The sequence below is a fragment of the Embiotoca jacksoni genome, unplaced genomic scaffold (genome assembly GCF_022577435.1).
Source record: "Embiotoca jacksoni isolate LCO1_2020_lvr unplaced genomic scaffold, fEmbJac1.0.p SCAF_1, whole genome shotgun sequence".
In the NCBI taxonomy this organism is placed as follows: domain Eukaryota; kingdom Metazoa; phylum Chordata; class Actinopteri; family Embiotocidae; genus Embiotoca; species Embiotoca jacksoni.
In genome coordinates, this window is record NW_027185229.1 from 14,246,168 (window position 1) to 14,272,726 (window position 26,559).

The following is a 26,559-nucleotide window of genomic DNA, read 5'->3' on the forward strand; positions in this document are numbered from 1 at the left end:
TGACTTTTTTCATAATAACCAAGACCATCATCTTCATTAAACCCAACCAACCTAACAATTAATGTAGTGAAAACAATTGTAATCTGTTAGTCCAGATCTGTTCAGTGAAATGTTTCCCTATTACGTTCCTAAAAAAAATCTAAGTAGCATTTCTGTCAAAACATATTTGCTGTTACAAATTTGTCGTATGTAAATAGTTCGTAGTAGACGTCCACTTACGTTGGAATCTGATGTCTAGACTCTGACCTTGTCACTCTCCACAAGGAAACACCGAACTGAGCACAGCAGGGAGTGGGGAGTGATGAAGCAAGACTCAACAGCAACTAGATTCCCTTCAGAACAGGTCAAAACATCTTAAGAATAACAATTATAAGTTCATAAAATGTCCACATTTTTAATTAAAACGTAAGTAAAACAGAAAAACATCAGGTCCTCAGATCTGTGAACTTGGTAGCTGTGTGAATGCTTTGCATTTTTGCTCCATGACTGATTTGATGCCACCTAATTGCATATGAGAGCTCGCTGTTAAAAATGTCTCTCTGTGCGTCCACGTGGTGAATCTCGGTGAGCTCCTTGTGTTTGTAATCAGTGCTGCTGTTGTTTACAGCCGGAGATGGTAGCATCTGGGGAGCTGGACGTGCAGACACGTTTGTCTCCAGCTACCCCACTCACAGACTGCTCAATTTACTTAACAAGCGCAGCAGAAAATGCAGTGTCTGTCAATAACTATATTTTTGTCCCAGCTGGAGGAGAAGCAGTCCCATGCAGTATGTGAAATGTATGGCCGCTGTGGGAGTGGCACGTTGTCAGCACAATATAGAAGGAGGTAGGGAGTGAAGGGTGGTGAGGTTTGGACATTGCAGAGGGAGGAAGAGGTGCTTTGTAGCTGGAGAGAAAGATCTTAACTGCTAGTAACATTTGGACCAGTGCTGTGACACCCTCTGTCCAGACCGTCGAGGCGCTTGAACTGATGTGGGGATTAATACAAGGACGACAGTTCCTTCTGCTTCCACTTCAGAGTTTAGACAGAGTGTGACAGGTGTGTCTGTAATACAAGCTCCTGAAAAGGCCATCCAGTGTGGAGTTGTCTCTGCAAACTCACTTCCAGGGCACTTTCTCTGAATTGTTCAGCGACTCTATAAAGACCAGCTGTTTTATGAATTCCTCAATGACACTTTCGGTCCGATCAACTGATAATAAACCTAAAAGGAAGCACATTACAATCAGTGCAGTCATACGGAAGCATGTAATTTGAGTGCAAGCCAAGAAAAGCAGTATTTAGGTGAAATTGTCATATTAACCATCTTACTTCCATTAGGTTCTTATTGATTGGATACATAACTCCCATAACCTTTTAGTTATTCCCATCACGTACAGACCAGTCTGGCTTTATCAGGTGTTGTGATTCTGCACACACACCTCAAAGGTCACAGGGGGAACCTGATGGAAAGTGCTGTGGGATAAAAAAAAAAAATCTGCAGCATATTTCACAGTGGCTGAATTATAAGACCCGTTGTGTCAGAATGACAATATGTAGCTTTTATGGCTAACACAATACGTAACAGGATATATGTTAAAGACCCACTTTCCATCCATTTACAGTTGCATACCATTGATTCGAAACAGGGGTACCAGCAACCAAGGTATACGTCTGCAGTTGCTTGGGAGTACGCAGAAAGATTGTGTCGTAGCTTAATGATTTGAAGTAATAAAAACTTAGAATAGAAAATAAACCTGACATTTCTGTTAGTTTCATAGCTTTTTTTTAATACAAATGAATAGAAACGATTGTGACTGCAAAATGATTACGGTCAACGGTGATGTGATCGGGTGATTATGTAATAACTTACAGTCCTAGACACAACTTCTTCTTGCTTTATGTTAAGCTAAGCTAATTTAATATCTCATACATGAGCCTACCTACAATATGAGAGATGTATCATTGCACTCTGACTGAAAGCAAATAGACACTTTGTCAAAATTTGATTCTTCAAACGCAAAGCACTCTGTACTGATCCTCATCCCAAGAGATTACTTCAGCCTACAAACAACTTTTGACTTGGTTTACTTGGGCAAGTATGGAGGCTGTGAGTGTTTACTTAAAATGATGCCACACCACTACGTACAGCAGAGAGCTTAAAACGTCCTGGTGTGGTCCAGTCCACTGGCAGTAACAAAACACACCCAGCAATGAATTCTGATCACAAAATGTATAGACTTGCTGAGGTATGGAGCCGTGGTCAGAATGTAAGTGCCTAAACCCGGCTGAGGTAGTACACTAATGCATGAGTAACGTAGACGGCTTTTTCACTCAAAACCCAAACAATATCTCGTCACCAGTGAAAGTGTTTCCAAGTTTCTATCCTTGCTGTTTTTGTCTCCACCACCATGTGAGGAACAAAACACAGTTGAGCGCATAAATCATTCATTCTCACAGAGCCACGGTTTGTTGACAAGTGCCTTCCCGTGAATTCATGCCACAGTCAGAGCATCATCCGTGAGGTAAAAATACACCACTTCTCTCCCAACTACTGTACTGTCTGGATAATCACTGTCAAGATAGAGATGAGAGGGACAGAAATAACCCAAGGTCTGATCAAAGGCAGCTGTCTCAAAGTATCCGTCTCTGCACCGAAACAGGCGTCGTGAGTGTTAACTGCTGAAGCTTTACCTTAAGCTTCATGGTCATGATTAATGCCAAAGGGAACCAACTGGCTTTGATGGTGTTGGGCTGGGCTCAGTGCTTAAATTAGTGTCTATTAAACAGGCCAGTGATCAAGATTTTCTTGCAGGATTTCACATCTTATCCAGGCTTGTGTAGAAACTGGGCTGAATTCAGGCTATTTATTTCAATATTTTCTCCTTTTGAAGCTGCAGAGGTGACACTTTCTAGCAGTAGTATATGTGCACCATGGTTAGCACTGTCCAGAGTTGCACTTAGAGAATTAAGTGTCCAGAATTTTTCTGTCGACAATTTCTCCTCTGACAGATCATCTTAACACTCTTTATAATGACCTAAGATGAACTCTAAATTCTCAATATCTCTCTCTGCTGCACTTTACATGACCCTTCAACATTTGGTAGACATTTCCCTCCTTTTTATAAGCTCTGTATTGGCTCATTAGACTCTTAACTCCCTCTTTAATCTTACCTGTTATATGATGTAATTAGGCTGACTTTCTACACCGAGTCATTAAAAATGTTTTTTTTTCTGAGGTAAATGCGGAGGAGAGGCTTTACAGTCATCTACCCAAACCACCCATGTTTGCTGTGTTATCATAGTGCTCTACTCCATATGGTTGCCTTTGTCTGATAAAATCTTTGGTCCACTTGATACACGTCTCTTGTTTGGGTAATGATGTCATTACACGGAAATGGAGAGGCCCCTCACCACTTTGCTTTTTGGACCGAGACAGGGTTGGGAATAGGAGTGGTGGGAAGAATTAGCCTAAACGTCAACACAAAAATAGGAGGAGATGTGAGTCAAACATTCCCTAATAGCTTGAATGTTTGTTTAAAAGATGGTTCAGCTGGCTCAGCAGCTGTGGCTTGTTCTGCAGTGTCTGCTAGAGCACTGTAGTCATGATTGTATAATTTTATGCACACTTACTAGGCCTATGATCAACATTGGTAAAGTCAGGTGCTGCATATGTCTTCCATATGAAGCGGAAGGCTGACATCGGAGAACAGTTGTACCGAGGTAAAGCTCACATTACTGCAGCTGTACCTCCACAGCCACAGCAGCTAAAACAGTAGATCCAGGGATTTCACCGGGCCTTATCCTTGCCGCCATTCTCTTGCTATTAATAAATCCAATCCCCAACAAAGCTTGCTCTCTCTCTCTCTTTCTCCAATTTTTACTTCTTACTTGTTGCCCTTTCCTGTTTGAGATCTGTGGGACACCAGTGCTCCCGCTGCCACACGACCCAGTTTCCTCTGGAGGAATCCCCTCCCTCTTCCTGCGAACGCCCCTCCTCACAAATCTCTGAAGGAAGCCCATAGCTACAGAGGTGTCCAAGGAGAGGGGAGCGTTTCCCAGTCAGAGCACAGGCGAGCGAATGCTACATTTGGCCTAGGGATGGAGTAACAGAGACCAAGGTGGTGATGGATCTTGTGTAGGGGCTCAGAAAGCAACATGTGGTGTCTGCAGTGTGCCTCTGACAGGACTCAGTCCTTACTGGAGCTAGAATCAGACAGCTGGTAAGTCCGTGCACGCTGCTGCTGCTGCTCAGTCGATACTTTTAATAGCTGCCTGACATGTACTTCATCTCTAATTTGGCTCTGAATTAGTCTTGTGATGCAGGTTGTATATTTCACTAATGCGCTGTCCTTTATCTGACGACTGGCAGCCTCAATTGAGAAAGAATTTATGAATGTCCAACAAAATTGCTGTAACTGCTCATTGGATGAATTGCCTTTAATGCAGAGGGGGTTCAGTGCCAGTGTATAGCAGCTGATGAAGGAGCACACCCTGTAGAAGTTTTTTTTTCCTTCTAACTGCCAAGGAGGTGAATACAGCTGAGTCATAGTTTACTTTTTCTCTGCCAGTGCCCTTTAACTCATATTTAATTGAGCTACTTGTGAAAAAAAACATACAAGACAGTCGGTGTGGATACAAAACAAAGCAAAGAGAAGCTTAAGAGGAAGACTATGTATGTGAGTGGCATGTGAGTCCAAGTAATTAATTCATCACTGCACACCGACACAGTAAGAAGAGGCTCCAGTTTGAAGAAGCCACTCAGCAGCACAGGGAGGACGTCTCCAGGGAAGGTGTCCTCACATCACTTGCCCCAACTGCTGGATACGTCACACCAGCTCCCGCTACAAACACATCATTAAAATTCTATCAGCCTGCAATTTATGCACTGTCACGGGACACTGCAGCTCTTTGTGGACTTTTTAATTGAAAAGGTGGCTGTAATGAAACAAGGCGTGAGGTTGGACGTGCACCGTACAGTATGTGTGGCTGTAATCGGTGTAAACATTAGAGTTTTAAAACCACATCAGGCACCTTTGCTTGATGGCAGCCTCTAAATGCCAGGTAGAGGGAAGTATTTGAAATAATGACAATATTTGTGTAATGTCTCCCCTGGCACTGAAGGAGTTTTGTGAAGTCCGAGATAATTACTTTTGTGACAGGACTTGAGTGATGTCAGATTGGGCTGGGAGACTGCAGTTTTACCTCTTCCTCTGGGATTTCCAGAGGTGGCTGTTTATAAGACAGGGAGGGTCCAATGAAAGATGCCATAGTGTTGCATCATGGGATGTGCAGGGTCCAATGTTTTGGAGCTTGTCCTATTCTATAAAAGTCTGGTTTTCTCAATTTTGGACTATTTTCCAACCGTTAATGTCACAACTTTACTTCGACATACCAAGACTTTTATGGAAAGAGACAAGGTAAACACAAAGTACAGGAAGTATAATATATAAGATTCCTACAGTTAAACTCTGGTCTCCAATATTGTGAGTGTGTAACATTTAACATTTAACTCTCTCATCTTGTAGAGCAAGGTTAGCAAGACATCATTTTAACAATGATAGGTCTGCTATCAGATTCAAACCAAGGACAAGTTTTTTTTAATCAGTTTTATTCTTGAAAGAATGGAAAGAAATAACCAAAACCAAAAGTAAAAATGTAAAACCTACAGGACTGTGTCTCCACTGTACCAATTTGCCCTCATTAATAAATAAACAAATTGGCCAACAATTGAAACCAATTGCTGGGCCCTGATGTGGGTTTACTATTTTGGCTTCGGCTTTAAAATTAGTTAAAGCAAAAGCTTTTTTTTTCGGTTTGTTTTTTTCTCTTAAAGTAGATGTGGAGGATAAGAATTTGCTGTGCCACCGGAAATTCAATATTTAGCAACAAACCCTACCCTGTTTGAGTGAAGCTTTTTTTAAATTTTTTTATTGTGGAACTAAGCACAAAACATCTTGTTTGGTAACGCTAATGCAACAGACCTAGCCAACTGAAGTGAAACTGAAATTGCGTTCCTGCTCTCTGCTTGAATTCCTAGAGGCCACTGCCGACTCTTGCTTCGAGCCAAGTGCCACATTTCAAGCATGCTAAGCTCCTCTTCCATCTAAACAAATGGATATTTCCAATTAAACATCTTCTGCTGGAGTAGACGTATTACGGCGCACCCCTAAGTCTAATTAAAGTACTCTGTCTGATTAGATTAGTCCCTTTTAAAATTAAAAATGTGTTGAGGATGCACAGTGAGAAGAATGAAGATGGAGAAAGGCTTTTTGTAATGAGCTTTGAGTGTCCATCTTGGAGAGAGACGACATTTTCACTAATGAAAGATGGTATCCCGAGAGGATCTTTAGCCTACTTCACTGTGACTAAAAGGCAGCAAATCCTCCAAAATAAACAAAATTGCAATCTAACCCATGAGTCAAGGCTTGTTAGTGCCCTCCAAATCTATTAATCTATGATCATCACTAAAATGATTCATGACTGTTTTCTGATCTGCCACCAGTATGGCATATCGTATTGGTACTTTTAGGTACAACAATTTATTGGTTAAAGTCAGAAGAAAGTCTTTTTTTTTTTTACTTTAAGTCAGAAATGGCAGACAAGAAGTCGCCAAATTAAGGTCACGTGTTTTCTACTTAAAGTGCAGAGCTGGTTGGTCTGACCAATGTTCCGATATCTGCCTACCCTCATTTCTATAGTTCACTATAATTTGCTCAACATTAAAATGTCAACACAACAGTGGTCTTAGCTGGAGGACTGGAATCATTTACCGGGCAAACAACATCCAGGTCACATCTAAGCTAATTGTCTCATGGTTCTAGCTCCATTAACACAGAGACATGATAGTAGCACAGTTCCATCCAAATGTTGCACACATTTTAGCAGATTTTTTTTTTTTTTTTTTTTTTTTTTTTTTTTTTTTTTTATTGACTCAAGAATATGTGAATGAATGCCTGTTTCCTTCACATGTACAAATTAGACACTGGCTCATTGAGATAAACAGCTGGTGGTGCTAATCTCCAGCCAGGTGCCATTAAGCACTGCAGAGGAAGACGGTGGAACATGTTGATATAACTGAGTAGTGCCAATCAAACCTCAGTGAGAAACAATTTACAAAACGTGATCGCTTTGAGGAAAAGTTGCAGTTACTTCATTGCTTCATAAAAAATGTGGCGGTTTTTTTTGGTTTGTTTTGGTTTTTTTTTGCTACTTTTCATCTTGCCAGTGGACACAGAGGTCACATGCTTTGTGTACGTCCTCATGTATCTGCACTTCGTGACATTTGGCTTTTTCGTTTCATGAATATCTCAAACTTCGCAAAATATAATATTTTTTCAAATTTGTAGAATTTTCAGTCTTAACATTTTTAAATTATTAGGCTATATTACACCTTGTCATGTGATAAAACTATCCACTGGGGAGATAGGTAGGTAGGTAGGTAGGTAGGTAGTTACTTTATTAATCCCCGAGGGGAAATTTTTTCGCTACAGCAGCATACAGAAGCAATAAGATAATAATAGAAATAATAGAATAAAATACTAGAATAGAATATAATAATAGAAAAGCAATAAAATATCAGTAAATAGCAGTAAGAAATATAAATATAAAATATACAGTATAAAATGCACAGTTTATACAGTACATTATATATCTATATATATTATATACAACAAACCAAGAACACAGTCAACATATATATATATATATATATATATATACAGTACAGTATGTATATTATATACAAACAAACCAGGAAACACAGTCAACAGTGTAATTGTACTGTGATGGATTTTGCCAGAGGTGAGTTATTGTACAGTCTTATTGCAGTGGGCAGGAATGATCTCCTGTATCTGTCCTTGTGACAGCGGAGCTGGAGGAATCTTTCAGAGAAAGTGCTCCGCTGTCCCTGCAGCAGGTGGTTGAGAGGGTGGACAGGATTATCCAATATGGACAATAATTTGTTCAGCGTCCTCCTCTCCACCACCTTTTCCAGGCTGTCCAGTTTGTAGCCGATGATGGAGCTGGCCTTCTTAACCAGTTTGTTAAGTCTGTTGGTGTCACCGGCTCCAATGCTGCTCCCCCAGCAGACCCCAGCGAAGTACAATGCACTGGTCACAACAGACTGGTAGAACATCTCCAACATCTCGCTGCACACATTGAAGGATTGAAGTTTCCTCAAGAAAAAGAGTCGACTCATCACCTTCTTGTAGACAGCATTGATGTTGGTCTTCCAGTTCAGTCTGTTGTCGATGGACACACCCAGGTACTTGTACTCCTCAACCATGTCCACCTCCTCTCCCAGAACTCTCAGCGGTTGTGGAGCCGTCGCCTTCCTCCTGAAGTCAACCACCATCTCTCTGGTCTTGGCCACGTTCAGGAACAGGTGATTCCTTCCCGCCCACTCCACAAAGTCCTCCACTACTGTCCTGTACTCATCCTCCCGTCCATCCCTTATACACCCGACCACTGCAGAGTCATCAGAGAACTTCTGCAGATGGCAGGACTCTGAGTTGTGCTGAAAGTCAGTTGTGTATAAGGTGAACAGGAAGGAGACAGAACAGTTCCCTGAGGAGCTCCAATACCACTGACCACCGTATCAGACAGCACACCGCCCAGACGGACAAACTGTGGTCTGCCTGTCAGGTAGTCATTGATCCAGGAGACGGTGGGCGCGTTCACCCCCACCACCCGCAGCTTCTCACTCAGCAGCAGTGGTTGGATGGTGTTGAATGCACTGGAGAAATCAAAGAAAGTGATTCTCACAGATTCACCGGTTCCATCCAGGTGAGACTGAGCTCGTTGCAGCAGGTAGATGATGGCGTCGTCCACTCCCACATGAGGCTGGTACACAAATTGCAGAGGGTCCAGAGAAGATTTCACCAGCGGCCTGAGGTGGGCCAAGACCAGCCTCTCCAGCACCTTCATCACATGAGATGTGAGGGCAACCGGTCGGTAGTCATTGAGGCCAGATGGAGTCGTCTTCTTGGGGACAGGAACCAGGCTGGACGTCTTCCACAGCACCGGGACCTCCTCCTGCTTCAGGCTCAGGTTGGATAGGTGTTGTAGGACCTCAGCCAGCTGGACGGCGCAGGTCTTCAGGACCACGGGGCTGATGCCGTCAGGTCCTGCAGCCTTGCACTGGTGGATTCTCTCCAGCTGTCTCCTAACCTGGCCAGTAGTCACAGAGAGGGGGGAGAGGGGTGTGTGTGTGTGTGTGGGGGGGGGGGGGGGGGGGGGGGGTCGAGGTGTCGATGGAGGAAGAGCCCTTTGAGATTGAGGGCTCTATGCAGTTCACCAGGGGGCGCGGAGGGGGGAGGGGGGGAGGCAGCAGAGGTGTTTGGGAGGTGTGAGGTGTGGAGGAGACAGATGAGGGTGGTGAACTAAACCTGTTGAAGAAACAGTTTAGTTCATTTGACTTCTCCAGGGAGCCCCCTGGTTGTCTCTCTCTCCCCTTGAAGCCAGTAATCTCCTTCATTCCGGTCCACACCTCCCTCACGTTGTTCTGCTGGAGTTTGGCCTCCAGCTTCCTCCTGTAGGAGTCCTTGCACTCCCTGAGCTTCTCCTTCAGGTGGCGCTGCACTCTCCTGAGCTCCTCCCTGTCCCCAGACCTGAAAGCTGCTTTCTTCTTATTAAGAAGCACCTTCAGGTCACTGTGACTACACACTCCACACTGTGTTGGAGGGAAACAAATGTTCTTCTTATCTAACTTACAGAAAGAAAGTACTTTTGTAAGTTTTTTCCCAAAATGTTCAACAAGGACAATTTGCTGTGACTCAATAATGTCAACATCTCCATTTCATGAAACACTGTCGTAATTCACACAACTAGCCATTGTCACATTGACATTAAATTAGCTCATTTTTAGCATTTGGTTTTGATTAATACTGTAGTTGTTCTTGTGAGGACTGACTATAGATGGTAGCTACTGTGCATTTCCCAACATTTTTAGCTAAACACAATTCTTAGATGACAGAAAAGTCAAGAAAAGAAATCTTCTACTTTGAGCAACAGAAAAATGTTTTCCTTCTCCTGACCCATTAATCATGTCACAATCCTTCAGATTTATTTTGTGACCTCCCTCATTGGAGCTCGATTCCCAGATCAGGACCCTCTGTTCTTAATAATGCTGAGATTTCTCTGAGCTCCCAAAATAAAAACTGTAGCTGTCTTCTTTTAAAAAAAAATTCCATTGCTCTCAGGAAGTCTACCTTGCATGAAAGGTAGGCTATATGCCACCCTCTGGCACTGTATCCATGCAGGACAATGACAGGCATCATTAGTTTACTGCTATAAGCCTCTCCGGGATGTCAAATCTATTTCCTATCAAAGCTTTTTTTTGTTGTTTTCTTATCTAACCTTGACAAATTCTCCCATCAATGTTTTAGTATTTGACAGGAATGCAGTGAGATACAGTCTCTAGATGGATGTCCTTTTTGGAGCCATTCCGCTTCATTCATCACGTTAATGACAAACAAAATGAAATCATATCGATCATGAGAAGAACAAAAAGATGGTTTAAGGTAGAAAAAGCTCATTATTTTAACCTTAGATTGTAACTTGCAAGGTGAAGTTGAGGAAATGATGCTGTTTTGTTTTTAAAGTTTGGGCACATCAGCTTAATGAATTGGAGACATTTTGCTCTCTTTGATTGATTGACTGTGCTGTTGATGCAAGGTCAGATGGTCACCCTCCAACATTGATTTATTGTTTTCTGACCATGGCATTGTAAACTATTGTATTCCTGCGTGGAACAAATCGATGAAGAAAGTACATCTGCCAAGTGGTGTTTGCTGCCCAACTCCTCAGGCTTTTGCAGAGTCAGTGTGGTCTGTTCTTAGTGATGATTATATAATTGCGGCACCACTTCGTTCTCGTCCTGCAGTTAAAAGAATAAATTGGACACAGATATTCAAGCTTCTGACAGTTAATGTTTCTCTTTGTATTTCGTTGTTTGCATATGTCAGACTAAACCCTGAAAGCATCTTTGGGTGAACATGGCAGTGATGCAGTTTTGTTTTTTTGTTTTTTTAATGCAAACTAACCATGATAATGGACTATAGAACATGCATGAACTTATCTTGCGATATTGCATACACAGTGTATGTTACTCAGGGGGGCATACGCTATAAAAAATGATGCAGTTGTGCACTGTGTGCACTGTAGCTTTTATAATGTTCATATAATTTGTTGTTTTAGATCATTTTGAGCAATGGCATTATACAATATTCAATTTGTACTGCTTCTTACAGCATTATAGAGAAATATGCTTATTTGTAAAATCCTTAAACATGAACCACACTGATTTTGCACATTTAGGTTAATTCATGGGGAGTGCTAGCCTGGTATTACCAGACCCGAATTTATTTGCGAGAATATGAGTCTTGCTCCCTTTGAGGATGTTATGCTACCTTGTGTAAATCATTTAAAGTGAACAACAAAGCAGGCAAACTGTTGGGATCGACCACAGTGATTCTGCCGTTGTATATATAACGCCCATACTTAGTGTTTTGGGTAAGTAATCTGAATTGCTTAATACATGATTTACAGTTAAAATCTTGAGAGGGTGATACACTTTGATTTAGGACATTTAGAATCCATCTTTGTTCTCATGTCAGCAATTCCTGCATGCTGAGCTGCCTTCTAATATATACCATTTTCCTATATTTAATTAAAATGTTTATACAGTTTAATATGCATTTAATAAGCTTATATTGGCATCCAGTTTTGCGTCTTTGAAAGAAACAGGATTCACTTTTTCAAATCAAAGGTTCTGTCTCAGTACAGCTTGTTAGATCAGAAAGCAGTCAGATGAGGTTGCTGTCTTCTTCAGTAAAACAACTTGAATTCTTTACAGAAGTAGTTGTGGACCTGGCTCCCAGTACCAGGTCAAGGAGTACTCTAGGCCTCTCAGCAAATTACAACAGTGTAAGAAGTGTGGAGGAAGTGAACAGATCTATGTGATATTTAGCTGCTTGCAGTTTGGTTTGGAGCAGCTGGTCGTTGATCAACACAGCCTGTTTATCCAGTCACCTCTCCATGTTGGTGTTTGTGCTGTTGTGAATACACAAAGATCCGTATTGATGTTAATAGACAAGGCGCCACTTCACATGTTTTAATCAGCCCTGACATTGTGTAATTTTGTTTTTGCTGAAAGATTGAGCTGCTGATAATGTTTATGGTGATTTGCTGAGCTTAATAGTCATAATGTTTTGAAAAGTATAATATTTCTTCAAATCAAGATGTAGTGCTTCGGTCAGCATGACTGTTTAGGATGACCTGAGGTAGTTTCTGCATTGTAAAGAGCAGCACTCAGACTGCTGCTATAAATTCTCTCACTCGTATTTATACCGTGCCAGCAGTACCAAAGTTCACTTTTTCCATCTGTCACGTGGTCCCTGCTGACACACAAAGCAGTGTGCGCTCTCTGGGAAATGATTCAGCAGACTAAGGTTGTGTGCTGCGTGTGTGTTTGTGTGTTGCAGTGTGGAAGGTGATGCTCCAGGCAGCGAGGTGGGTGCCTCTGTGGACCCCAGCAGCGGCTACAGTTGCGTCCCAGTGACCCACAGCGGCGGGCTCAGCCCGGACCACCTGGACAGCCAGTTCTACGGACACATTTTCCTGCCGAGCCACCCGCGGCCCCGCCGGCCCAAGCTCCAGCACTCCCAGTCCATCCTCCGCAAGCAGGCAGAGGAGGAGGCCATCAAGCGCTCCCGCTCGCTGTCAGAGAGCTATGAGCTCTCATCTGACCTACAGGACAAGCAGGTAAGACACTCAAACTTCCATTACCACCCATTAAAAGCTGAAGGTATGCTTGAAACAAGAACGTTTTCCAAACAGATATACAGTACATTATATTAAAGTAATGTACTGTATGCAAAACTCACATTGCTGATATTTGGAATTTATGTATTTATTGTTATTTGCTAGACATCATTAAACCTGCAATTCTCAGTTTCTCTATACAGTATTATCAATGGGACAAATTACTCTTATACTTATAGTGATAAACCCGCAGGGAATAATCACTTGACTGTAGTTTTCTTCAACACTACAGAGCATTTTTTTCAGCACACAACTTCCTATTTTGGCTCAGTCTCACCATTCTCATTAATCTCAGGCAGCAACAGAGAGCTAGTTTGGGCAATAAAAGCCTCCAATATATCCACTGTATGATACCTGTCCAGTACCAAAGAGTAAACAGACAAACATAGAATCTAACTGGTGAACACAGTGGAGCATATAGCAGCTAAAGACACGTATTAGTGGAGTCCAACACAAAGGTCGAATTGGGCTAAGATTTGGCAGATCACAAAAAACACAACTCCAAATCCATGTTCCTATTGCTCTGTGTCTGCAGGGCTGTGTAAATAGTGACGTTGCTGACGTTGGCTTTTACTTTATCAAGTTGTATTTACAGCCCCCAGGTGGCCAGCAAAATCAATTTAAGGAGCTTTAATTTTAGCATTTTGTAAAATGATAACATAATATGATCTCATCACTGCACTATGATGCCACTGAAAGTTAATAAAGGATCATATAAAAGTATTTTTCAGACCTAATCTAATACTACAGGGCCATTTTTGAGATCCTCAGCTGCAATGCAACAATCACTGACTGTCTCATCAGTATTTATAGGGTTTTACTCAATGCTCTCTCGCCACTGAGGCACCCATTCAATTTTCTTTTTAGTTTGTAATTTACAAACTGAACCATCAGGCGTGACCCGATCCCACCTTCAGACTTAGAATATTTAATTATTCCAGCAGGTTTGAGAGAGTCAGGCTGTTCTCTGCAGTGGATATCTTCACTGTGCAAACTATGGGGCTCTTCCACAGCTGTAGGTCTGATGTGTGTCAGCTTTACAATAATCAATAATACCTTAATGCAAAAGGTGCTGTCCTGACCAAGATATTATAATCCAAATAGACAGTGTTTGTTTAACATCTAACCAACAATGTTACATGTTAAAACCATTCCATAGATACATTTAAGAGATTTAAAATTTACTAAGTCCAATAAATACAAAAAATTATAAAATAAAACCAAAACATCATGAGTTGCAGCGAGGAATGTATGTAGTTGGGACCATGTAGTATCATAATAGTAAGCAAGTCCTACAAAACACCAAGGAAGCAATTCTGCTTTTAGAAATCCGGCACCATTTTCGAAGAAATATCAGGACTAACATCTGCTGGACTGCAGAACCAATCAGTGTGCCAATCAAAATGGACAGTTGAATCCAGCCAAAATAGACCTGAGAATAATTAGACTTGATCCAACATGAGGTCAATGCCAACAAACCCACTGCTTAGTCATAACTGATCTATTTGAGTATTACATACTGTAAATTGACATATGACCACAGGAGAACACTGGGATCCTACTATAAATTTTAGACCTCAAGCGCAGGATTACAATGGAGTCACTGTCATTTAATGTTAGAACTGCTCAGATGTAACTAAATACATTTTATTAGATATGATATCAAGCTGACGATGTAATGAATTTTAAGTAAAAAGCAAAAGGATATTTACCGCATTAGATATTATATAACCTGAAGGTTTTTATATCACTGCTTATTAACAGCAGCTGGCAGACTGAACTGCATTATGTCATTCAAATAAAAGTAGGCTAGTTAGGCCTTGTGGACATACAGCTGCATCTGTGTGGGAAGGACAGTGGAACTTCTTGTGAAGCAGTGACGGTGGCCTGTTTTTGTGAAACTTACTGTCATGTTCCTTGTAGCAAATTGGTGTCCATTTGCCTCCTTGGCCCTCTCTTAGAGGAGGGAAACATAGTGTCATTTTACACCATGAGTCCATAGGTAGAAAATTAGGTAGGTGTGTAGAAGATACAAAGACTGAGAGAAGGACTGTAATTGAGCACTGGACACTATTCTAGTTATAGGTATATAATTTCAGTCATTTCAGTTGACAGTAGCAGGCAGGATGCAATATACACCCTACTGATTTCTCTCAAGTATGGTAGTTTTCAATTTTCTCCAAAATTGTTTTGGCCATTACCAGTTGATTAGTCAACAACTCATAATTCAACATAATCAATCTTTCTAGTGGTCAATTTGTGTGTAATAAACTTCAGATTTCATGAATTTTTGAATGCTATCGTCACTTAAGGTAATAGTCTTACTTTTTATAGCCGGGAGGAAATAGGTGTTTGTTTTTTTTCTTTTCAGGCTTGAAAAAAGTTTTTAAAAAAAACAGCTGGCTGTGGTCTGCTTATATTAATGCCAGTTGTAAAGACTTATATTAGTAATGTAGTAAAAAATTACAAAATAAAAAGTACATAGAAAGTTTTGCTCTTTACAGCTCTAAATTGCTGCCGGAAGGATTCAAGCTGTGGTGGTGCAAATACAAACTTTTTACAGCATGCTTTACAAAATAATCAGAACTCCACATCTCACAAAATCTCATTCCAGTAGACAAACAATTATTTCATGGAAGTTCGGGAATTTGCTTTCTCACTTGATTTTTTTTAGCCACCTTTGAAGACTACCAGTTAAATTTTGATTGTAAAAGGACATTCTGGATCCAAAATATGTGTTCCTATATCCTAGGTGAAAACAGGGATGATAAACATTATTCACTATCACCATTTGTACTATTACGGGGAACAGTTACAAGTCTGGATGACCATAAGAATGCAGCTAAGGGACTTTTTATACAAACTGCTCCTCGATGTTTGTTTTAGGCATTTATGAAACCAACTTTGCCTTCTCTTCCTGCAGGTGGAGATGCTAGAGCGTAAATATGGTGGGCGTTTCATAACCCGGCATGCTGCCCGCACCATTCAGACAGCCTTCCGCCAGTACCAGATGAACAAGAACTTTGAGCGGCTTCGAAGCTCTATGTCTGAGAACCGTATGTCCAGACGGATTGTTTTATCCAATATGAGAATGCAGTTTTCCTTCGAAGGACCTGAAAAAGTCCACAGCTCCTACTTTGAGGGAAAGCAGGTTTCACTAACAGATGATGGCACCAAAATTGGTGCATTGATGCAGTCGGAGCATGGTGGGGAGATGGGTGTGCAGGCCAAGACCCCTACGGCACAGAGCGACTTCACAGACGCCATCACGGAACTAGAAGATGCCTTCTCCAGGCAGGTCAAATCTCTAGCTGAGTCCATCGATGATGCTCTAAATTGCCGCAGCCTACACGGTGAAGACAGCCAGTCAGAGCCAGGGAGAGGCCACCAAGATATGGACAGGGAGGTCAGCTGTCAGGTGAAACCCTCCCATGGTGCCTCAGAACACCGTAAACTGGATGAGATGACGGCATCTTACAGCGATGTCACCCTTTATATTGATGAAGAAGAGTTATCGCCACCCCTGCCTCTGTCTCAGTCTGTAGATCGGCCCTCTAGCACAGAATCGGATTTGCGCCAGCGTTCCCTCAACTCCTCCCAGGACTACTGGTCCCTGGCTCATAAGGATGAAAAAGGGGATACAGACACCAGCTGCCGCAGTACGCCCTCCTTAGAATGCCAAGAGCAGCGTTTGCGGGTAGACCACCTGCCCTTACTGACCATAGAGCCTCCCAGCGACAGCTCAGTGGAGTTGAGCGATCGTTCTGACCGCAGCTCTTTGAAGAGACAGAACGCCTATGACCGGACCCTCAGCAACCAGCAGAGCAGCCCCAAACACATCAGCCACAGCCTGCCACCCCGAGGGCCTTCAAGAGAAGAAGACGCCTCTCGCCATCGACCGCGACAACTGGAGGCCCACCTGGCCATCAACGGAACTGCAAACCGGCAGAGCAAGTCAGAGTCTGATTTCTCTGATGGTGACAATGACAGCATCAACAGCACATCAAACTCCAACGACACCATTAACTGCAGCTCCGAGTCCTCATCCAGGGACAGTCTGAGGGAGCAGACGCTCAGCAAGCAAACCTACCACAAAGAAACTCGCAACAGCTGGGACTCACCTGCATTCAGCAATGACATTATTCGAAAGAGGCACTACCGCATTGGCCTAAACCTCTTCAACAAGTATGTAAACTCCACTGCATGAGATCCATGTACACAGAGCCAGACACTGTCTCATAGCCTACATTTGAAATGGCACAATCACAGATTACAGTGCATATCTAAAGGACAGAATAATTTGTTTAAATTAGATGCAGTTCATTACTTATGAAGTAGAGAATGTCTTTTGTTGAAGAACCCAACATGATACTCTTATTACTAATTATACATAAATGTGATAAATAAACAATGATGGTGATTGAAACACATCTATCTGCCTGTTTTACTTTATATACAAACCAGCCTGGGATTCATTCTGCTCTACTTCATGCAGAGTGGTTCATCTGAGCCCGGGTGATTCTGTTTAATCATCGATGATTGTGGATTTGGTTTCTTTCAGAGCCAGCCATTAAGTTCCTTTTAATCATTTTTGATCAACACCACAGAGAGAAGCAGCTCCCTCCTCTCCATTCTGAGCTCTCATTCCATCCTACCACCTCCCTCCCTCCCTGCTTCCCTAAATCCCGTCCCTTTTCTGACACACATTTGGTTAGGGGCAGAATTGCAGTGGGATAATCACAGATTTGGATTGTGTACTCACTCCCTTCCTTTTTGTCTATCTTGGTCTCTCTTTCTCTGTCTCTAGGAAACCAGAAAAAGGGATCCAGTATCTGATAGAACGAAACTTTGTTCCTGACACTCCGGTGGGTGTTGCCCACTTCCTGCTCCAGAGGAAAGGCTTGAGTAGGCAGATGATTGGCGAGTTCCTGGGTAACAGGCAGAAACAGTTCAACCGGGATGTCCTTGAGTGAGTTTGCAGCGGTTCAAGTCTGTGTACTCTTTGGCATATTTGTATGTGCAGATGGATCATTTCAGGCTTTTCATTTAATTTGCCACCTATACCAGTGCACAGAATGTTAGTTTATTTGCCACAAAGGAACATAAATATGAATCATCATTTAATTGCAAATAGGGTAGGGAGTTTGCAATCTGCCTTCATTCAAACAGTCTTTGGGGTTTCTGAGAACTACATATTGACTTGAGTTACATCCAGGAAATAAACAGAAATAGAATCCACTTCGGAAATTGCTGTGATGCTCAGATAAACATACAGTTCCTATTTATATACACCCGTCCTTTTTAATGAGGCTGGGAAGTCATAAAGATCTTGTATTTTCCAGCAGTAATCCTTTGCATCATTCAAATAGCGCCTCTGCTTTATGCTTTGGACTAGTCAGACTTATCTGAATCACACTTGAAGCACACCGGCTTTATCAGAGCCCATTGAGATTCAGTGGAGGATAAGGCCAGGAAAGGTCCACTGGTGTCAGTTTGACAGGCATGTCTAAAGGGCTCCTTGAGAAAATGTCAATAAATTCTGACATGCAAGGTATCAGAGTGCGGGATAGCTGAGTCACAATCCTCCTCTCAGTGGATAAAGAACTTCTCACGTCCTTTATTTAAGTAAAAGTGTAAAAAGAGCAGCAAAACATTACTTAGCATTAAAGCTGCTCAAATACAAATGTGTATATGCTCAATGCATCAAATTAACACTTGGAATGTGCACACAAAGATAATTGTCAAACACACTCAACAGTTGTGGTCAGCTTTATGGAGCTATTTTTATAGTCTGTTACTTTACCGTTTGGTCCGCGTATCCCGAATATAAACATTTCTGAGGTGGGCCATCCAGATGGCCACCCATTTTAGCATTTTTTTTAAAACAATAATGTATCCATCTTGTTTGAGCTTGACATCTGTCCACTAATGAATTCATCTTGTTGCCTTTTATTGCACATTAATGGCACTTACAGCAACGTAATGAGTGTAGTTGTCACTAATTTGAGTAACATTATCTTCACTTCACCTTCCTCTGCTCCACTCCGTGTGTGGCAGGGCTAACCCCTTGTGCCAAGAAACACAAAGAGAACAAAGGAAAGGAGGAGATATTGCGTGATTGGCAATATCATCAAAACACAGCAGAGACTTTCACACTGACTTGAAATGAATGCACATAAATTAGGTAGGCTAAATGACCTAGATCAAATATTTTTGACTGTACCTCTATAAGCAAGGTCAGCCCTATAAATGGGAATGTCACAGAGTGTGTGAGGGATCAAATTTACACCACTGGTTGGTCAAATGCCACATGACTGTGAAGTGAAGTCACCATTGGTCAGCCGATTAGGGGGAGGGGGTTGGGGGGTTGGGAGGGTCCCAGTTGTAGCAGAAACATTGGGTTTTAACTAAATAAATCTTACATTAGAATGCTTTTCTCACTTGTTCAACCTAGTTTATCCACATGAGGTGCATGCACTGCTGTAACTGAGTGGGGACTAGAGGCTGTCTGTTGAAAGTTTGCATGTTAGGCATTTAGTGCACATGGTGATTTGCTGTGTTGCCCTCTAAACTACTCAAACTGAGTCTAAGCATAAACAATGATAAAATGCAGTGTCACCCACTACCAGAGATGAACCTGTGGAATACTGTTTGTTCAGCCATTGGTTCAAAAGTCTTTGGAAGTAGCTTCTTTCCTGTAAAAAAAATCAGGATAAATAGGTGATAATGTGTCAAATCTATGTGATGTTGAGCTTGTTGTAAACATCCACCCTATGAGACCAAAGAAATATTAGCGCTGCTTTAAGTAAATGTGTTAGCAGTAATTTACTAAGGTACCAACCTAAGGTTTTGACCGAAGCTACTGATAGGCACAAGCAAGGATGAAAATCTTTTTTTTTTTTTTTTTTTCAATAATCCAGATCATATTTAAAAGGAACATTATCAACCTGAAACAAGGTTATTTTTTGGAAACATAATACATTTTGACTTCTCCTTGACAGCATCACATCTATATATTAATCTCTTGTTGAATGTGGAAATTTGCATGCAACTTTTACATTACTGATCCTCCTGCTTACTCCCTCTAACCATATGTTTTTCACCAGCTGCGTGGTGGATGAAATGGACTTCTCAGCTATGGAGCTGGATGAAGCGCTCAGGAAATTCCAGGCACACATAAGAGTCCAGGGAGAAGCCCAGAAGGTTGAGCGGCTGATAGAGGCCTACAGGTAGGAATCTCCTCTGAAAACTGGGAAAACAACGCACAATATGGTTTTACTTCCCAAACCCGTGTAGAGACCTTGGAGATAACCCAAGTTGTATGGCTTTTCCAGGAGGAATAAAATGATGTTTCTGCAAACAGGGTCGTACATCAAATTATACCAACTGATTATGTGACAGGATGGTCATTAAGGGGTTCTTTGCTGTTCCAGTATTTACCACCAACATGACATGTATGATTAATGGATAGCAGAAGCTAGCTTTGCTCTATTTTAAGAACACCATTATCCTCTAAAACAGGTGACACCAAAAAGTCACCAACTTAATTTAACACTCTGGAGCAGAGATCAGTGGAGCAGTGCAAAGCCATTTAAAACCCAGACTTTGTTCGACCAGACCATTGCAGAAAACAATTTAGAGGAAATTTGTTCAGAAAGTTGAGGAAAACCTCCCCCAAGGCTGCTGATGGATGTTGTTTGTGCCTCATTTACTTGCCCCAAACCCCCGGTAGAAATGTGCTCTCATACCCACAGAGAATTTGCTTCGATCAGCACTGTGCAAGGACATTTTAGCCCCAGTAAACACCGCAGTCACCGTTACACTGGAGGTAAAACGATAACTGATCAACTGCTGCTCGCCTGAAGCCTAGTCCAGATATAATCACAAGCTCACTTTATAGTGATTCAGAAAGGGCTTGTTTGACAGCTGCAGGCTGTATTGATAGCCTTCACTGATGCTACCTCGTTGTTACTAGAAGCTGCAAAGCACTGTGTAACTGCAAACGACCTCAGAGCAGATAGGCGAGAGCTCAATATTAATATCAGTAACAACATTGATACCCAGAAGGGAAACACTAACAGGGAAGCTTACTGGTTTATTTCATGTTGAAATCTTACTGATGGTTTTTCACCGACTTCTGTTCTTGCAGGTTCAGTCAGAGCATTGTATTACAGCTTGCCTTGGATTTTTAACAGACCTCTAACAGAGGTCAAACTGAAATTTGAGATGCGTGAAGCTCCAGCTAGTTTTCAAAAGAAGAGGCTATTCATGGAAACTGTTACGAGCCTCTGCGTTGGCTGAATGAGCAACTTAACTAGCTTGCTAATGTTATCACTGGCTCCTGCAAGACATTACTTTAATTTTCAACACCTAATATTAGCTGTCTTTCATTTACACGTCCTGATATGGCGAATGAACAGACTGTACAAACTCACGCCATCTGGAATAACCGTGTTGACTTTACAACCCGGAATAAGCAGCGAGTAATTTCAGTTCCCCAACTGTCTGTCAGGTGTAAAGTGACATCATGAACTGTTTATGAGTGACTGCACATGCAGATTGATAATTGGTAACCATTAACGTAGAAATTGATTGATATGATTGAATCTTTTCGGTTATTGCAAAAGTCCCAATTTTGACAAAATAAGTATGTATCACCACTTGATGGACCAAAGAGTGTTGACCATCTCAATACAGCGGTGCATGTCATGCTATATATTAAATGTAAAGTGGGTTAAGTGGCGAGAGATACATTTTTTTAAGCTAACAGTTGCCCTGTTAAAGTTGTTTTATTACGCTGTTCACAGAAACTCAACACTTCCTGTATCTGCCTCCAAATTAAAAGCCTTCGAGCGTTTCAGTAGAAGGATACCTTTTATTTCTTAACTAGGCTTTTATTGTGAAACATTTGCAGGGACTTGTGACTGAAAAATGAAATCAATACTTTATATGACTAATCCAGAACAACTGCTAAAAATGACATGACTATATTGTTGACTTTATTCATTTAAAGCAATTGAAAAATACGTCATTATTGTTGTATGTAATATTGCCACCATAGGAAGAAACAAACAGAAATAGGTGCATTTTGGTACAAATAGCACTAAATCATTTCTGAGAAGAGACACCATAAATAATCACAGGGATTTTGGAGATGTGCTGAAACAACTCTAAACTGTGGTGGGTGCAATTTACAGGACTTAAAGGGTTGACTGCTAAAGTCTTGGTGGGCCACAGCATAGTCCTCCTTCAGAGGTATTGGAGAATCCAGACCTCAGCGAGTTGGAACCGTTTTGCTAAAGGATGATGAAGGACCAACATTTTAAGAAGCAGGGATTATGATAGTTTGACTTGTCAGTGTGCACTGATTTCTTTTTAAAAATGGCTTTTGATTTGGGTTTGACTTTTTGTATCCAATAACCTTTTTGCAGCCAACGCTACTGCATTTGCAACCCCGGTGTGGTGCGACAGTTCAGGAATCCCGACACCATCTTCATCCTGGCCTTTGCCATCATCCTCCTCAATACTGACATGTACAGCCCCAACGTCAAGCCTGAGCGGAAGATGAAGCTGGAGGATTTTGTTAAGAACCTTCGAGGTACTTTGTTCTCCCTCCCTGCGCCATATCTAGCTTACTGTCACAAATCCAATTTTCTCCTGAGACATTACTGTGTTTCTCCAACGATAAATATTCACTTCAAATTGAGTTTTGTCCACGCATTTTGGCTTGATTAATGGCCGTGTCAATACGTTTTTTTTTTTTTTATTCAGTCAATGCCAAGAAAACTTTGCTATTAAAGCAAAGCACTTCTCAGTTGCCCCCAACAGATTTTGAGGGTATTAGCAAAGGACTTTATGGCATGACTAACTAATTTCTCTGCCTATTGGAGTGTCAGTAATTAAAGTACAGTGTTGAATGGATGAGAAATAGTTGTCCTTAGAGAGCTTTACAGGACATTTTTGTGTGCAATGTGAGATATATGTGCAGTGCAGCAGCAGCATGTAAGTAAATTCAGGGGTTCATCAGCTCTCATACATTTTTTTTTATTATTATTATTTACTATCCTTCTTTTTTCTCTCCCTCTCGCTTTCTTTCTTTTCTGCTCATCATCTGACAGGAGTGGATGATGGGGAGGATATCCCTCGAGAAATGCTGGTTGGAATATATGAGAGGATTCGCAAGCGAGAGCTCAAGACTAATGAAGACCACGTGTCCCAGGTTCAGAAAGTGGAAAAACTGATTGTTGGAAAAAAGCCGGTAAGTTTGAGTTTGCGCTTGGGCTGCTGCATGCAGAGTGTGACCACTTTATCTTTCTGTCCATTCAAGACCTGAATTGAGCAAAAGCATTCAAAACAAAATTACCCCATATACCTCTGAGCTGCCACAAAGTGCCGGCTTATTAATGGCCGACGTTCTCTCAGAACAAGCAGAAAAGAAAGAGCATTCTCTGCCTGAATCTACTGTCTGCACTGTGTGACACATCAATTCTTCCTGGCCGGAGACCTTCATGGTGAAATACTGTAATATGTCTTTTGCCCTGAGTGTCAGCTCCAAAAAAAAAAAAAAAAAAGGGCCGGCTGACAAGCAATAATAAATTAAATAAACAGCCTCATACTCAATGATCTTGATGGTGTTTTTTTGAAACCCGAGCCTTCCCTTCTTTCATCTGATGGCCATTTAATCAAACTAACTCCAGTTTAGTGACACAAATTTGACATGGTAGAAATGTTGAACGTTTGTCCTGTGTTCAATAAAACTAGTTTCTTGGTTTTGAATCTGACCCACATTTCTTGCTTAACCTTACTTGTAATATATTTTCTTTGATGCATCATAAACATTCCCATATATGTTCCCTAAAATATTTAATTTATGTATGTCTCACTCCTTAGATTGGCTCTTTACACCATGGTCTTGGCTGTGTAAGTATTAGTCTTTCATCTATAATGTTGAATGGGAATATTTGCAGCAGACCCCGAGGTTTTATGGAACATATAATGTAAACATTGTGTCCTGTATAAGATTACATGTTTGAAAGCTCTCTGTGAAGCAACAAAAGACTGACTCAGAAATGTTATTGTAATGTGTCTGCAGGTACTATCACTACCACACCGGAGACTGGTCTGCTACTGCAGACTTTTTGAAGTGCCCGACCCCAACAAACCACAAAAGCTGGGACTGCACCAAAGGGAGATCTTCCTCTTCAATGACCTGCTTGTGGTACGGCCGACATTACTCTTCCAGCACACTGAGAACAATCTTGAGCATGTCACTGAAAGAGTCTAAACCACAGTATATGGTATCCTTTTTTCATAGGTTACAAAAATATTCCAGAAGAAGAAGAACTCTGTGACGTACAGCTTTCGGCAGTCCTTCTCACTTTATGGCATGCAAGTGATGCTCTTTGAGAATCAGTGTAAGTGCTATTTGCATTGGCTTTTCATAAATGAGTCAGTATAGCAGCGTTATCAACAAAACTCTGTTTAGTTCCAGTGGCTGATACCCAGGAATTTCTCAAGGAACTGAAGGTGCCTTCAGTCCTTTGTTATCTGTGTTTCCACTGTGCTCTAAAGCCCTAAGAAAGTAGGGCAAATTTGTCAGCTGTCATTTTAAGAAGCAGTAGCTGTTTCACTGCATCATTTTTGTATTCAATAAAGGCATAAAAAAGCCTGGACTCTGGTTAAGGATTCCCTGAAGTGCATTGATCAAAAACAAAATAAACCTGTTTGCAGTTTCAGGAATTTACAAATGACAATTGTAAAATGCTGTAAAAATACTAGAATACTTGACTGATGAACAAGGTTCAAGGTCCTATAAGTTCTTGAAACTTAAGATACCTACTCCAGGGTAGGGCAGAGTTTTTTGGAAAGTAAAACTTTTTCCTCCAGTAAAAGTCCCAGTTAGGAAGTCCCTTTGGAAAGTTCTTGCAGTGGAAACCAAGTTCATGTTGCTGTGCGCTGCAAACAAACTAGTTCGTGTCATCTGAACACAAACTCGTACCATTTGTACCATTTTCAAATGGCCGCACTCAACTGCAAAAAGCCTGTCATCATATAGAGGGACAGATAACCTAAGTTCTGTCAGTTGTTGTTTTAAAAACGTCCCAAATGCCATAGAGTCCATTACTTGTTCATGCGATAAAGCGTTGCTATCATCACTCTTTAGATTATCCCAATGGAGTCCGTCTGACGTCGGCCATTCCCGGAGCTGACATCAAAGTCCTCATCAACTTTAATGCACCCAATCCTCAGGACCGCAAAAAGTTCACTGACGATTTACGAGAATCTATTGCAGAAGTCCAAGAGATGGAGAAGTACCGGATAGAATGTAAGAAAAATGTTGATATTTTTCTGATCATTTTCTTAACAAGTGGATATTATACTCTCACGTCATTTCAAATAATAAGATACACGAGAGAGAAGTCTATTAATAACTTTTATTTCCATCAATGTTGCCCGTGTCCCACAGCTGAGCTAGAAAAACAGAAGGGTATAGTGAGGCCCAGCATGTCCCAGACTTCAGGGTTAAAGAAGGACACGGGAAATGGCAACCTGAGCCGAGCGAGCCTCGACGACAGCTATGCCATTGGTGAAGGCCTGAAGAGGAGCGCCCTCAGCAGCTCCCTCCGCGACCTCTCAGATGCAGGTAAAGTCAGGGGTTACCATGGTAACATACTATCTCATGTCTTATCCCTCTGCTAGACAGAGTAGAGTGTATACCCGAGCTGGATGCTGGCATGATACTATTCACCTTTTTTTTATGTTAATTAACTTTGAAACTTGGTAAAAGGTGGGTTCCTGTTCCTGTACAGTTCTGATTTGGGTGGTAGCCACAGCAACTGACCTGCCAATGCAGAGTGTCTGAGCCAATGAAGCATGGAGCTAGAGATGGGTGTGTTTGCTAATGGGCCAAGGTGTAATTGACTAGAGGCTATCAACTAATAATCCTGCATCACCGGTGGTGGAGGAGGCAGTGCTATGTAGGTCACTGCGATCAATTTGAGCATCTTAGCAGTAAGAGGAATTAATGTTACGCTATTGATTCAGGCAGGGTGTAGAGAGTTGCCTCCACACTGCAAAGCCACTCTGTATGAACACGCTCAGTGACCTGAGACTAGTAAGGTACCCTTAAGGAATGAATTGAGCTGTTTGTTTTTGTCTTTTGATGCTTTTTGAATAACATCCAACCAGTCAAGGTGGCAGCCTACATAGAGCCAAACAAGTGCTGGATTTTGTAGGGATATATTTCCTTTAGTAGCTGTTTTTGTAGACTTTAGTGTCACAAAAATTATATTTGCAGTTCATTTTGGAACTTTCTCTATCTTTAAAAGGTACAGATTTTACAGTAATACATGCTTACAAAAGGACTAGTCATGTGGAGGGCTTTTTAAATGATCCTTATTATGTTATAGTGATGTCATCTGTGTAAACTCGGTTTGGGCTTGGAGCCTACAATTTTTTTGACCAAAAGCCTCTGAAGGCTCGGGGTTTGAAAGATATTCACTAGACGGGTAGGGTAAAACAAAAAAAAACTCTACTGGTTGCATTATGGGAAATGTAGGATCAAGTCTTTTTGGATCATGATTCAGGCTCAGAAGTAAAATTTGTGATATCTTGGCCTCTGACGGTTCCATTTTAATCATTCTTTGTTTTTGTGTTTTTCACTTGGTAATCTTTTACCTTAACGGATGTGAAACTGCTGGAGTGTCCCTTAAATGCAACCAGAATGCAGTTCTTTTACTGATGGGAAGGTCTCCTGC

The 26,559-nt window shown here is 41.4% G+C and overlaps 1 protein-coding gene across 6 annotated transcripts in view; it reads left to right on the forward strand.

Moving 5' to 3' along the window:
• The window catches only part of iqsec1b (IQ motif and Sec7 domain ArfGEF 1b), a 201,626-nt gene that overhangs the window by 166,302 nt on the left and 8,765 nt on the right, over nt 1–26,559 (forward strand). For 5 of the 6 annotated variants that reach the window (XM_069177780.1, XM_069177853.1, XM_069177927.1 and 2 more), the window contains 11 exons: nt 12,463–12,742; nt 15,726–16,987; nt 17,610–17,771; nt 19,909–20,031; nt 22,234–22,400; nt 22,921–23,060; nt 23,693–23,722; nt 23,895–24,020; nt 24,117–24,216; nt 24,966–25,127; nt 25,269–25,445. In XM_069177780.1, the coding sequence (XP_069033881.1) occupies nt 12,463–12,742; nt 15,726–16,987; nt 17,610–17,771; nt 19,909–20,031; nt 22,234–22,400; nt 22,921–23,060; nt 23,693–23,722; nt 23,895–24,020; nt 24,117–24,216; nt 24,966–25,127; nt 25,269–25,445 (2,729 nt within the window). Of the gene's footprint in view, nt 1–4,039; nt 4,201–12,462; nt 12,743–15,725; nt 16,988–17,609; nt 17,772–19,908; nt 20,032–22,233; nt 22,401–22,920; nt 23,061–23,692; nt 23,723–23,894; nt 24,021–24,116; nt 24,217–24,965; nt 25,128–25,268; nt 25,446–26,559 lie in introns of those variants that run through there. The other variant, XM_069178186.1, reaches the window with a different exon arrangement.